The 13,870-nt window shown below is 36.6% G+C and overlaps 1 protein-coding gene and 1 long non-coding RNA gene across 2 annotated transcripts in view; both read left to right on the forward strand.

Annotated features, from left to right (window-relative positions):
- Positions 1 to 10,751, forward strand: part of SLC9B1 (solute carrier family 9 member B1) — a 131,421-nt gene extending 120,670 nt beyond the window's left edge. The window contains exons 10-12 of the mRNA XM_017877079.1: positions 3,777 to 3,885; positions 4,778 to 4,914; positions 10,521 to 10,751. Coding sequence (XP_017732568.1) covers positions 3,777 to 3,885; positions 4,778 to 4,914; positions 10,521 to 10,736 — 462 coding nt within the window. The 3' untranslated portion in view covers positions 10,737 to 10,751. The remainder of the gene's footprint in view (positions 1 to 3,776; positions 3,886 to 4,777; positions 4,915 to 10,520) is intronic.
- Positions 5,273 to 9,866, forward strand: LOC108532809 (uncharacterized). Its single transcript, XR_001886557.1, has 3 exons — positions 5,273 to 5,284; positions 6,168 to 6,304; positions 9,824 to 9,866. It is a non-coding gene; the product is annotated as an uncharacterized LOC108532809 (long non-coding RNA).
- Positions 10,752 to 13,870: the final 3,119 nt, after the last annotated feature.

Below are 13,870 nucleotides of genomic sequence, written 5' to 3' on the forward strand. Positions count from 1 at the left end.
GCCTGTAATCCCAGAACTTCGGAAGGTTGAGGCAGACAGATCACCTGAGGTCAGGAGTTTGAGACCAGCGTGGTCAACATGGTGAAACCCCATCTCTACTAAAAATATAAAAATTAGCCGGGCGTGGTGGTGTGGTGGTGGGCACCTGGAATCCCAGCTACTCAGGAGGCTGAGGCAGGAGAATCACTTGAACCCAGGAGGTGGAGGTTGCAGTGAGCTGAGATCATGCCATTGAACTGCAGCCTGGGCAACAAATGCAAAACTCCATCACAAAAAAAAAATAAATAAATAATAAACAAATAAATAAAAATAGATATGCTTGTAAAATAATAAAACAGGGAATAAAATGTAAAAGATTTCTTTATTCCCCACCACTCTCAAATATCAAACCCCTTACATTTTTAGGTAACCAGTATTCTATTTATAGACATTGAGATCGTTTCCACTTTTTGTTATTTACAAACAGTGCTGTTGTAAACAGTGTTGTTCATGTCTTTTTTTGAGATGCAGTTTCAATCTTGTCACCCAGACTGGAGTGCAGTAGCATAATCTCGGCTCACTGCAACCTCTGCCTCCTGGATTCAAGCGATTCTTCTGCTTCAGCCTGCCTAGTAGCTGGGATTACAGGCATGCACCACTACACCCAGCAAATTTTTGTATTTTTAAGAGAGACAGGGTTTCACCATGTTGGTCAGGCTGGTCTTGAACTCCTGACCTCAGATGATACTCCTGCCTCGGCCTCCCAAAGTGTTGGAATTACAGGTACATCTACTGGAATAGAGTCCTATAAATGATCTTTTTTTACTTTTTTTTTTTTTTTTTTAGAGACAGAGTCTCCCTATGTTGCCCAGGCTGGTCTCAAAATCCTGGGCTCAAGGGATCCTCCCCACTTGACTTTGCAAAGTGCTAAGATTACAAGCATGAGCTACCACACCTGGCTGGAAATGATCTATATTTATTTTGATGGGCACTGCTAAATTATCCCTTCAAAAGATTTTGGTTATTTACATTCTGCCAACAGTGCACAAAAATATCTAATGTCTTAACTCATCAACAGCACTTGATATTATCACTAGTTCTATTCTTTCTACTATTAGATGACCTCATCATTCAGTTTTTATAGTTTCTTACAATTATGTGATGTTGTTATTCTTTATTTACATTTCTCTGATTAGTAGTATAGTAAGCTTCTCTTCATATATTCTTTTTAAAATACCTATGATCTTCTTTGACCATTTTTATTGGGTTATTTTTTTGTTGTTGTTTCTAATTTATAGTTTCTAGTAATGTTAGGGCTACAGATCCTTTGTTATGTATATATTGCATGTAATTTTTGTTTATCTTCAACTTTGTTTATGGTGTCTTGTGTGTGGAAGTAAAATTTCCTATGACCAAACCTATTGGTTTTTCCTTTTTTGGTTTTGGATTCTGCATCTCATTTAAGAAGGACTTTCTCACTGAAGATTATAACATATAAACATTACAAAGATATACTATTTTGTATATTATCATTTAATATTTTGGTAGTTTTTGATTGTTTAATTTGTTTCTTCATTTAGTCTTTTAATCTATCTGGAATTTATCTTTGTGAATGCTGTGAGGTAAGGATATACATATATACATGTGTGTATCTTACAAACTATATATATTTATACACACAGTTTGTAAGTTAACTGAACAGAATAGAATTACATCATGCGCGATGTGTGTGTGTGTATATGTATACACACACATAAATATACATATATATTCAGACACACATATATACTTGCATGTGATGAATATGTACATACAGATATATGCACATAAACTAGACGGTCATTTTTTGCCAAATTGTTTGTTTATTGACCAATTCATTACATTAATAATTCAGTTTTTTTTTTTTTTTTTTTTTTTTGAGTCTCGCTCTGTCGCCCAGGCTGGAGTGCAGTGGCCGGATCTCAGCTCACTGCAAGCTCCGCCTCCCGGGTTTACGCCATTCTCCTGCCTCAGCCTCCAGAGTAGCTGGGACTACAGGCGCCCGCCACCTCGCCCGGCTGGTTTTTTGTATTTTTTAGTAGAGAGGGGGTTTCACCGTGTTAGCCAGGATGGTCTCGATCTCCTGACCTAGTGATCCGCCCGTCTCGGCTTCCCAAAGTGCTGGGATTACAGGCTTGAGCCACCACGCCCGGCCAATAATTCAGTTTTTTAACATGAACTAAATTCTCCCATATATATTAATTCTGAAGTCTATTTAATCCTACTTCTCTATTTCTATGCCAACACCACTGTTTTAAATCACTGCAGTTTTATGTGTCAAAATCGAATATAGATTATACTTCTTTTTAAAGTAGTTTTTGGCTGTTCCTACACATATTCTTTCTTAGATAAATTTTAGAATCAGCTTGAGAAGTTCCCTAACCAAAAATCATAGTGGCATTTTGTTTAGTATTCTTATATAATCATAATTATAAAAGAAATGAAATGAATGAAATGCAAGTCAATAAATAAAATTAAAACTACAAGAATTTTTTAAATGATAAAAGAAACAGAACTAAAGTTTCAAAGATTAAAAGTAACAAAAGGATAGTAAAGAATACTAACACTGTTTTCTTTGTTTTCTTTTTTTTAACCATAGTTTAATAAGTGCGAATCAGAAAACGCAGTCTTAAGGGAAATAGTTATGAAGATAGTTTATACCTCAAGGAAGAGACATCAAAGTTCTTACGTATCTTCTGTTTAAAAAAAAAAAAATGTTAAACCCAGACTGAGACTGAAATCTCTTCATCCAAATTCCTGAAGAAGAGCCAGAATACTGTAGGCCAATAAGGGCCTTTCCTGTAACCTTTTAATTGGGGAAGTAGCACTGGGAGGCATTCGTTTCCAGAAAAGGGAAGCTGGGTAGGCAACTAAATGAGAACCTAATATATGTTTTGGTTTTGTTTTAAGGAAAAAGTAACTTTAAAGTATTCAACATGGGTTCTTTGGAAGCAGGCCTCTCAGACTTCCAAATTGTTTTTCCTAGTAGTATATGCTGTATCAGGATTCGCTTTAATGGGATTGAGTTCCAGGATGGTTGTTAGTGGAGGGCTTCCCAACCCCCTTCCGAGAACCTAAATGTTTGCATGAACTGGGTATGTTCTCATCAGGCATGATGTAGTTCTATCTCTGTTCAGTTAACTTACAGACAAAATCTGGAACTCATACTAAACATGGCTAGAACCCTAAGGACATCACTTATTTTGTGACAAAATGGCCAAATAGTATTATTTTATTGCTTTGTGAGTTTCTTTTAATCAAATTCTACCTAAGTGCTTGAGTAAAACTATCAAAGTGCTCAGTTTTTATTAATTAACATTTTTATTAAAATAAAATGTCTTAAGTTTATTAAATGTTAAGTGACTTTAGGCCAGGCATGGTGGCTCATGCCTATAATGCCAGTGCTTTGGGAGGCCACAGCCAGAGACCGCTTGAGGGCAGGAGTTCCAGACCATCCTGGGCAACATAGCAAGACCCCATCTCTACAAACAATTTAAAAATTAGCCCGGCATGGTGATACACACCTGTAGTTCTACTTGTGAGGCTGAGGTGAGAGGATCACTTGAGCCCTGGAGTTCAAGGCTACAGTGTGCTATGATTATGCCACTACACTCCAGCCTGGGCAACACAGCAAGATCCCATCTCTAAAATACTTAAAAACTGAAAAAAAAAAAAAAAAAAAAAGGGAGGGAGACTTTAAGTTTCTGAAATGTATTTATGTGCCAAAATAATTATAAATGTATTTCTCTTTTCTATAGATGAAAGTCCAAAAGATTATTACAAATGTATGGGATATTTTTCAACCACTTCTTTTTGGTTTAGTTGGAGCAGAAGTATCTGTTTCATTGCTTGAATCAAATACTATTGGTAAGAATAATTAGAACACAGAAATATATGAAATTCAAAAATATTTAAGAAAATTATAAATACTCTTATTTTTATTTACAATATATCTTTGAATGGCTACAAGGACCTTCTTCAGAAACACATGTCGATACAGTGTCATATTTTCATATTGCTCTTCCTTTACACTGTGTGCCCTGTTTTCTTTTTAAACCAAGGACAGCCCTGAATATCTTCCCTGAGTTATCTGAGGAAATAAATATAAGATTTCTTTCCTGAGGGAAAATATTTCATACGATCAGTACTTTTTGAATACTTTCATTTAAAAGTATTGGCTGGGTGTGGTAGCTCATGCCTGTTATCTCAGCCCTTTGGGAGGCCAAAGCGGGCAGATTTCTTGAGGTTAGGAGTTCGAGACCTGCCTAGCTAACATGGGGAAACCCCCCTCTCCTAAAAATACAAAAATTAGCCCAGTGTGGTAGTGCGCACCTATAATCCCAGCTACTCAGGAGGCTGAGGCAGGAGAATCAATTGAACCCGGGAGTCGGAAGTTGCAGTGAGCTGAGGTTGTACCACTGCACTCCAGCCTGGGTGACAAAGCAAGAATCCTTCTCAGAAAATAAATTATTATTAATAAAAAGAAAAGTATTCAAAAAAGGTCTATTAGTTCAAAATTGTATAAATGTCATCTGTCTTAATTTTCCTGGTACCTCCACCATCAGATAATCTCTTGCACTTTACAGAGAATCCTCAATTGTATTCATTTTTTATAATCATTGTTTTTATGTAAAAATAAACATATGAAGAGACAATAGCCTTAAAATGCTTTCAAAAGTTTTAGAAATCATATTCCTGAGCATAAAGAACACTTCTTCACAAATATTTTGTTATTTATGTTTGTTTTCATCTGTTGTAGGCATATCTGTTGCCACTCTGAGTTTGGCATTATGTGTTCGAATTTTAATCACATATATATTGATGTGCTTTGCTGGTTTTAGTTTTAAGGAGAAAATATTTATTGCTTTAGCATGGATGCCCAAAGCTACAGTACAGGTAAGAACATGTTAAGCCTATTGCTTAATGCTTTCGTTTTGATGCTTTTAAAATTTTAAATGAAAAATGTTACCCCAGTCACAAAATATGAGCTATTATCCTTACTTTTTAAATGTTTGATTGATCATAACTATTCATTAAAATTAATGTAACCAGTCCCAGCTACTCAAGAGGCTGAGACAGGAGAACCACTTGAACCCAGGAGGCAGAGGTTGCAGTGAGTTGAGATGGCACCACTGTACTCCAGTCTGGGTGGCAGAGCGAGACTGCATCTCAAAAAAATAAATAAATAAACAAAAACAAACAAAGAAACTTAATGTTACTTTCTTCTATTTTATTTTCATTTTGAGACCAGGTNCAAATACTATTGGTAAGAATAATTAGAACACAGAAATATATGAAATTCAAAATATTTAAGAAAATTATAAATACTCTTATTTTATTTACAATATATCTTTGAATGGCTACAAGGACCTTCTTCAGAAACACATGTCGATACAGTGTCATATTTTCATATTGCTCTTCCTTTACACTGTGTGCCCTGTTTTCTTTTAAACCAAGGACAGCCCTGAATATCTTCCCTGAGTTATCTGAGGAAATAAATATAAGATTTCTTTCCTGAGGGAAAATATTTCATACGATCAGTACTTTTGAATACTTTCATTTAAAAGTATTGGCTGGGTGTGGTAGCTCATGCCTGTTATCTCAGCCCTTTGGGAGGCCAAAGCGGGCAGATTTCTTGAGGTTAGGAGTTCGAGACCTGCCTAGCTAACATGGGGAAACCCCCCTCTCCTAAAATACAAAATTAGCCCAGTGTGGTAGTGCGCACCTATAATCCCAGCTACTCAGGAGGCTGAGGCAGGAGAATCAATTGAACCCGGGAGTCGGAAGTTGCAGTGAGCTGAGGTTGTACCACTGCACTCCAGCCTGGGTGACAAAGCAAGAATCCTTCTCAGAAAATAAATTATTATTAATAAAAGAAAAGTATTCAAAAAAGGTCTATTAGTTCAAAATTGTATAAATGTCATCTGTCTTAATTTTCCTGGTACCTCCACCATCAGATAATCTCTTGCACTTTACAGAGAATCCTCAATTGTATTCATTTTTTATAATCATTGTTTTATGTAAAATAAACATATGAAGAGACAATAGCCTTAAAATGCTTTCAAAAGTTTTAGAAATCATATTCCTGAGCATAAAGAACACTTCTTCACAAATATTTTGTTATTTATGTTTGTTTTCATCTGTTGTAGGCATATCTGTTGCCACTCTGAGTTTGGCATTATGTGTTCGAATTTTAATCACATATATATTGATGTGCTTTGCTGGTTTTAGTTTTAAGGAGAAAATATTTATTGCTTTAGCATGGATGCCCAAAGCTACAGTACAGGTAAGAACATGTTAAGCCTATTGCTTAATGCTTTCGTTTTGATGCTTTTAAAATTTTAAATGAAAATGTTACCCCAGTCACAAAATATGAGCTATTATCCTTACTTTTAAATGTTTGATTGATCATAACTATTCATTAAAATTAATGTAACCAGTCCCAGCTACTCAAGAGGCTGAGACAGGAGAACCACTTGAACCCAGGAGGCAGAGGTTGCAGTGAGTTGAGATGGCACCACTGTACTCCAGTCTGGGTGGCAGAGCGAGACTGCATCTCAAAAAAATAAATAAATAAACAAAAACAAACAAAGAAACTTAATGTTACTTTCTTCTATTTTATTTTCATTTTGAGACCAGGTCTCACTCTGTCACCCAGACTGGAGTGCAGTGGTGTGATCACGGCTCACTGCAGCCTCAACCTCCTAGGCTCAAGCAATCTTCCCATATCAGCCTCCTGAGTAGCTAGGATCACAGACAACTGCCACCACACCGAACTGTGTTTCTTCTGATTTTTTTTTTTTTTTTTTTTTTTTGAGACAGAATCTCACTCTGTTGCCCAGGCTGGAGTGCAGTGGCATGATCTTGGCTCACTGCAACTTCTGCCTCCCAGGTTCAAGTGATTATCCTGCCTCAGCCTCCTGAGTAGCTGGGATTACAGGTGCACACTAATACTAATTTTTGTATTAGTATTAGTAATACAAATACACCACACCCAGCTAATTTTTGTATTTTTAGTAGAGATGGGGTCTCACCATGTTGGCCAGGCTAGTCTCAAACTCCTGACCTCAAGTGATCCACCCACCTCAGCCTCCCACAGAGCTGGGATTACAGGCATGAGCCACTGCACCTGGCCATTTTTTCTGCTTTTTTGTAGAGAGGAGGTCTTGCTATGTTGCCCAGGCTAGTCTTGAACTCCTAGGTTCAAGTGATCCTCCTGCCTCAGCCTCCTAAAGTTCTGGGATTACAAGCATAACCCACTGGGCCCAGCCAGTGTAGCCTTTTTAAATCTCAGTTTCAAAAGCAATTCTTTTGAAATTAAAAAGTATTCTTTCAATAAGTACTTCCTAAGTTTATGAAAATATGTTTTGTATTTTCCTAAAATATATAATAAGAATATATCTGAAAATTGGAGTTTTTATATTTTACTGAATATAACAAAGCTAAATGTTACAATTTTAAAAAGTAGAGACACAGGCCAGGCATGATGGCTCATGCCTGTAACCCTAGCACTTCGGGAGGCTGAGGCGGGCAGATCACTTGAGCTTAGGAGTTCAAGACCAGCCTGGGCAACATGGTAAAACCCCATTTCTACAAAAAATACAAAAAAATTACTCAGGTGTGGTGGCACGCACCTGTAGTCCCAGCTACTTGGGGGTTGAGGCAGGAGGACTGCTTGAACTTGGGAGGTTGAGGCTGCAGTGAGCTGAGGTCACACCACTTCGCTCCAACTTGGGTGAGAAAGTGAGACCCTGTCACAAAAAAAAAAAGTAAAGTAAAATAGAGACACATCGAGTTTTTAAAAAATACTTTCCCTACCTTTGCCACTCACTTGCCACACAAATGCACAAATGCACATATATTGTTTTTAATTACACATTTATTTGTATAACTATTTGGTTAATGGCTAAATCCCTGCCCCCGCCCCCTTGATAGACTATGTAAGGAGAGGGACAGTGTCTGGTTGTTGCAGTTGTTTTTCATTATTTCTCCCTGGCACTTAACACAGTGCCTGACACGCAGGAGGCAAATATGTATTGCATGCCTGCAAGAATGAGTGAATGGAAAGGGAAACCTTGTAATTTTGCCCTCTTATTCAAGGATATTCTCCTCCTACTAAAATATATTGCTACTTATTGTTAGACTGTTTAACTTGGCAGCATAACATACCTTAATTTCCTGTGGTGCTTTTCTTAGTTGTTATTCCAAAACAGAAGCTCCTAAATTTTCATGCAAAAAAACCTCTATTATCATGTTAGAAAAGCAGGTTCATAGGGCCAGACTACCTGTTTTGAATACCATGTTACTTGCCTATACCTCAGGACAATTATTTTCTAATCTCTCAGTCCTTCAGTGTTCTCATCTTACAATGAAGTCTATGACTAGATCTATTTCTTAGTAGTGTTGTCAGGATTCAATGAGATAATCCATGTAAAGTGCTTAGCACTCTCTCTGGCATATGGTGGTGCTCAGTTAACAATGTTGTTATTTTATCTTACCTTCAAGTAATATAAATAATAATAACTTTTTTATTTTTAATGTCTACTGTAGGGCATAATAAATCTACAAAAGGAGTATCTATGCGTCCCTCTGTTCTCTCTCCTTCCAAAAACACTCGCAACTTTGTTTTATTATTTCATAATTTTCATAAAGCAGGGAAAAAAGAAAAGCAGGTATGAGGAAAGAGACCACTCACTCAAGTCCTGCAGTATTATTCTGCTTCTGCCTATTCCTGTCTGCTGTCTCCAGGCTAGCTTCTACACAAAGAATATCAAGCTGGTTCCAGGAACTGGCAAGACATAAAAAATTAATTATTTATACAAGTAGAGTCACAACAGCAGTAATAGATAACGATAATGTCACAAGTAAGTAAGATCAACAAATATTTTAAATTTCAATTTTGAATTATTTTCACCTTTATCCTCTTCCACTGTTCTCTGCTGCTAAAATAAAATTGGCTAAGGTTCAGCTCTTTCTCTTGTTCCTCAGTTTCGAGTTACTGATAAAATTAGAGTGGAAAATAGAAGCTACTAGGAGAGTAAATAAATAATTTAGTTTACAAATGTAAGATCAGCTTGACAATTGGATTCTTTTAAAGAAATAATATTCAATTTCAGTCACTAGGGGGAAATCATTTATCATCTAATAATAGTCCTCACGTAATAAGGTTGTCATGAGAATTAAATGAGTTGATAAATGGAAAGCTTTAAGAATGATACCTGCCATATGACGAATGCCATATAACTATATAAATATTATTTCTAGTTTCACCATTATCATCATAATCTCTTAAAAGTCAATGGGTTTGGTTTTTGGTTTTTGTTTTTTCTGTTGGCAATTCTTTTATGTTCAAATCCTCTTCTAAACTGTAAGATTCTTTCAGGTTGGTTTCCTGCATGATTATCTTTTTCTCCCTAGCATCCTCCAGCACACTGGCTCATGTTCAGTACATTAAAAGTTATGATATAAAAATGATACCATTTTAAATTATTGATCTAGAATATAGAAATTGATCTTAAATTGAGGGGTTCTTTTGCCATAATGTTCCATATCAGAGGTAATGTTTCTACCATTATGTTGTTGCTTTGCAACTCCATAGAAAACATGTTATATATTGGTATTTAATTCCCCAAAATTTTAAGGCAATTTCATGCCTAGATTATTAAACACAAAGGAGGGTTAGCAAGAAATTTGCTTTATGTTATTAAAACTAATGTGGTAGAAGGTAACTAGGGAAAAAACTTGTGACCTAGTAGAGTCATTCTAAAACAAAAACTTCAAAGAAACTCATTCTCTGACCTGGCAGGGGATGAGGAGTGAGGGAGAAAGAAACTTACCACTATCTGAATATCTACTATGTGCCAAGTGTTCTTTGCATTCTCATATTTAATTTTCACAACCGTCCAGTAAGATAAGTATTTTGTTCTTCATTTTACAAGTAAGTAGAAGTTTAGAGAGTGTGAGTCATTTGTAAGTTCACTAGCCTCATTGCAGCAAAAATAGAATTCAAACCCAGTTTGCTAGATTCCAACCCTGCTGTCAGTTCTACTATAACACAGTGCCCCCTGAATAGGGAGAACAATGAGAAGAAGGGCAAGAGATCCTAGAGACCCAAAAGAAACCTTAATATTTTATGTTGTCTTGTTGTCACCAAGAACATGGTAAAGGCAACTAAGCAAAACTGGTTTCATTAGAACTCCTGGTGTTATGAGGGTAACATGAACACTCAAAAGAGATATTTGAATAGAGGAACACTGAGAGGACAAGAGTGCAAAATCAGCCCAAAAATATTTGCCTGCAGATTTGTCACTATTGTACTCTTCCTCCACATATATTTGCTAGGAAGAACATGGAACTGATGAGTAACTTATGAAAATTACTGAGTACTTTTTTTTTCTAATAGTCTAGTACTAGATTTTGTTTATTTTAACAGAGCCATTTACATTATATATTAATTCTATTTAACATTTTTCTTTATGCCCCATTTTTACCCCTAAATGCAGGCTGTGTTAGGTCCTCTGGCTCTAGAAACAGCAAGAGTCTCCGCACCCCACTTGGAACCATATTCGAAGGATGTGATGACAGTAGCATTTTTAGCCATCTTGATCACAGCTCCAAATGGAGCTCTACTTATGGGCATTCTGGGGCCTAAAATGCTTACACGCCATTATGATCCAAGCAAAATAAAAATGCAATTGTCAACATTAGAACATCATTAAAAAGTTTACCTGTCATCATCTGCCTGCTTCTTTTAATGATTTATTTCACATGACAGAAGAATTTTAAAGTAGAAATATGTGGGGACTGTACAGAGAATCCAGGATTTAGTAAATATGTGATTTCAGTACAGGGCTTTTCTTGGATTTTTTACTCCAAAGTTAATTTAATAAAAATAATATTAAATGGAATGCTCTCTTGGTATTTACACACTGTAAGAACAAATTAAATCTGTAAATACACTAGGAAAGTTTAAAGTAATCCCTCAGGCTGAATTTTATATCATAACAAAAACTGAACTTAATATTAAATTAAACAAACTTAATGGCAGAAAGAAAAAACTTTGAATATTGTATGAATCTTGGTAAGATAGCCTAAGTTTCCAAACAGAGGAGTAGAACTCCCCATGATGTCCGAGTGAATTCAGTTAAAAAGATCAGCCACAGCCGGGCGCTGGGGCTCCAAGCCGTAATCCCAGCACTTGGGAAGCCAGAGACCGGGCGGATCACGAGGTCAGGTGAAGATCGATACCATCCTGGCGTAACCGGTTGAAACCCCGTCTCTACAAAAAAGAATACAAAAAAAATAGCCTGGCGACCGTGGCGGGCGGCCGTAGTCCCACTGCTTGACTCGGAGGCTGAGGAGGAGAATGGCACGTAAACCCTGGGAGGTGAGTTGCAGTGAGCTGAGATCTGGCCCCACTGCACTCCAGCCTGGGGACAGAGCGAGACTCCGTCTAAAAAAAAAAAAAAAAAAATCACCACAAAAAGAAAAAGAAAACAATGGGAATAAAACACATAACTTTAAATACGTTAACTATAGATTTTAACATTCTCGTTTGTGACTACCTGAATAAATCATATGTTAAGTAATAGAACCAAGGTCTCTTTCCCGTACTTCTGCCATGCCTTACGAAATGAAAGTCTGTTTAGCAGTTTTTAGATGAAACGACGGTATCTATATTTTAGTTTATAGAAATACAAATTAAATCACAAATGAAAATAAACTGTATTTTTCACATTAGTATTTTAAAATCCTAGGCGTATCAAGCAGCCTCCAAAAATGAAAGATTGAGACTACTTCATGTGGAGTTTCTCTCCTATAATATAGAAATACTTTTAATTCTGGCTGATTAAATCTGCCATGTTAATGCTAGAACCCATCACAAGCAAAGTGAGTTTTAATTAACTTCAAACTCTTTAGATCTTTTAAAGTTATAAGCATTCATATAAAGTTAAAAGGTCCTTCTCAAATGGTGCTTATTGTAATGGCATCTAGAAATTTTTTAGACTTCTTTGGCAAAAAGCTCAATGTGGCAAAAAGAGGGCGGGTTTGGGGTGGGGGGCGTGGTTCGCGCTGAACAGTGCTTTTGTTTCCGTCCTTTTTCCTGCTTCTCCACAAGCAAGGGTATTAAAATACCACAGGGAATATGAGTAATGGTTATACAATAAATTTGCCAAGTGAAGCATTAAAATTTAAGGGCAATCGAAACTATGTGTATTATTCCATTCAAGAGTAAGGCCTTTCACAGAATGTATCCCCAAAACTGCCAAAAGTTCTAAGAACGCGAAATAACTCTTTGAAAATACCCACTCTGGCAAATAAACTCCTGGTAAAGATAAATAGCTACTGTTTTAGTGACCATCTTTCTCGCTTTGTAGTGTTTACAAACAAATACAGATGATCCATTTCAATATATTTAATTCTGGTACTCAAATTCTAAAAATTTAAAAACTGGGCTGTTTTTGACACTATTTAAATCATGAGGGCATCTCATTGTCACTTTCTATAAGACAATAATTAAAATATCTAGGCATGGCATTGTTTAAGCTCTAACATGCTGTAATCACAGGCCCTGTTGGGAAGCCAGAGTAGCTGTATAATTGAAATGCGGATATCCACTAAGGCCAGGAGTTCTGAGACCAACCTGACCAACATGGGTAAAACCCGGCAGTGTCTCTTACTAAATTATGTATATATCAAAAATTTGCTAGGTGTTCGTGGCACACGCAGACCTGGAATCCCAGTCTACTCAGAAAGCTGAGGAGATGGCACATATAGCATTGAAACCAGGACCTGCAGAGTTGCAGTGAGCTGCGTCACACCACTGCACTCCAGCCTGGGAGACATCTCTTATATTTTTTATTTTGTCTCAAAAATATATAATAATGATCTCCAAAGATTATATAAATAGTAATAAAATACTTTGCCTAAGCAATTTCATATGCACGCCAGTTACATTTACGAAGATAGTACTTTTACCATTCACAAGATGGATTTAGATTTCAAATAGAAAGTTTATTTTAATAAAAGAGATACAAGAAAATCATTTCTCAAAATGAGGAACTGTTTTTGATTAGGAGAAAAATTGTTGTACCTATTCTTTTTATTCTTTATATAATTTTCTCTAAGTGTCTGTGATACATGTTTATTATACTGAAATAGTCTCCCTTTTAAGGTAGTGTTGCAGATGTTGTTATTTATTTGAAATTTTAAGTTTTTTATTTATAAAAGTTTTCATAAAATTTATTAATATAATTTAAAAATTACAACCAGTTAACCATGTGTATGATATTAGTGTTTATAGTATTTAAACAAATAAGGCTAGGCGCAGTGGCTCACGCCATCCCAGCACTTTGGGAAGCCAAGGCGGGTGGATCACAAGGTCAGGAGAGGGCCACCATCCTGGCGAACATGGTGAAACCCTGTCTCTACTAAAAATGCAAAAAATTAGCCAGGCATGGTGGCACACACCTGTAGTCCCAGCTACTCAGGAGGCTGAGGCAGGAGAATCACTTGAACCTGGGAGGCAGAGGTTGCAGTGAGCCAAGATCACGCCACTGCACTCCAGCCTGAGTGACAGAGCCAGACTCTGTCTCAAAAAGAAACTAAAATAAAATAAAAAAACAAATAAATACAAGATTATTGTTTCTTATAAACTTTTTGTGTCTTTGCCTTTTTTTTTTTTTTGAGATGGAGTCTCACTCTGTCACCCAGGCTGGAGTGCAACGGCACGATCTTGGCTCACTGCAACCTCTGACTCACTGCAACCTCTGCCTACCGGGTTCAAGTGATTCTCCTGCCTCAACCTCCTGAGTAGCTGGGATTACAGGGGCCCACCACCACGCCCAGCTAA

Source organism: Rhinopithecus bieti, unplaced genomic scaffold (genome assembly GCF_001698545.2).
Source record: "Rhinopithecus bieti isolate Rb0 unplaced genomic scaffold, ASM169854v2 scaffold_9690, whole genome shotgun sequence".
NCBI classification, from domain to species: Eukaryota; Metazoa; Chordata; class Mammalia; order Primates; family Cercopithecidae; genus Rhinopithecus; species Rhinopithecus bieti.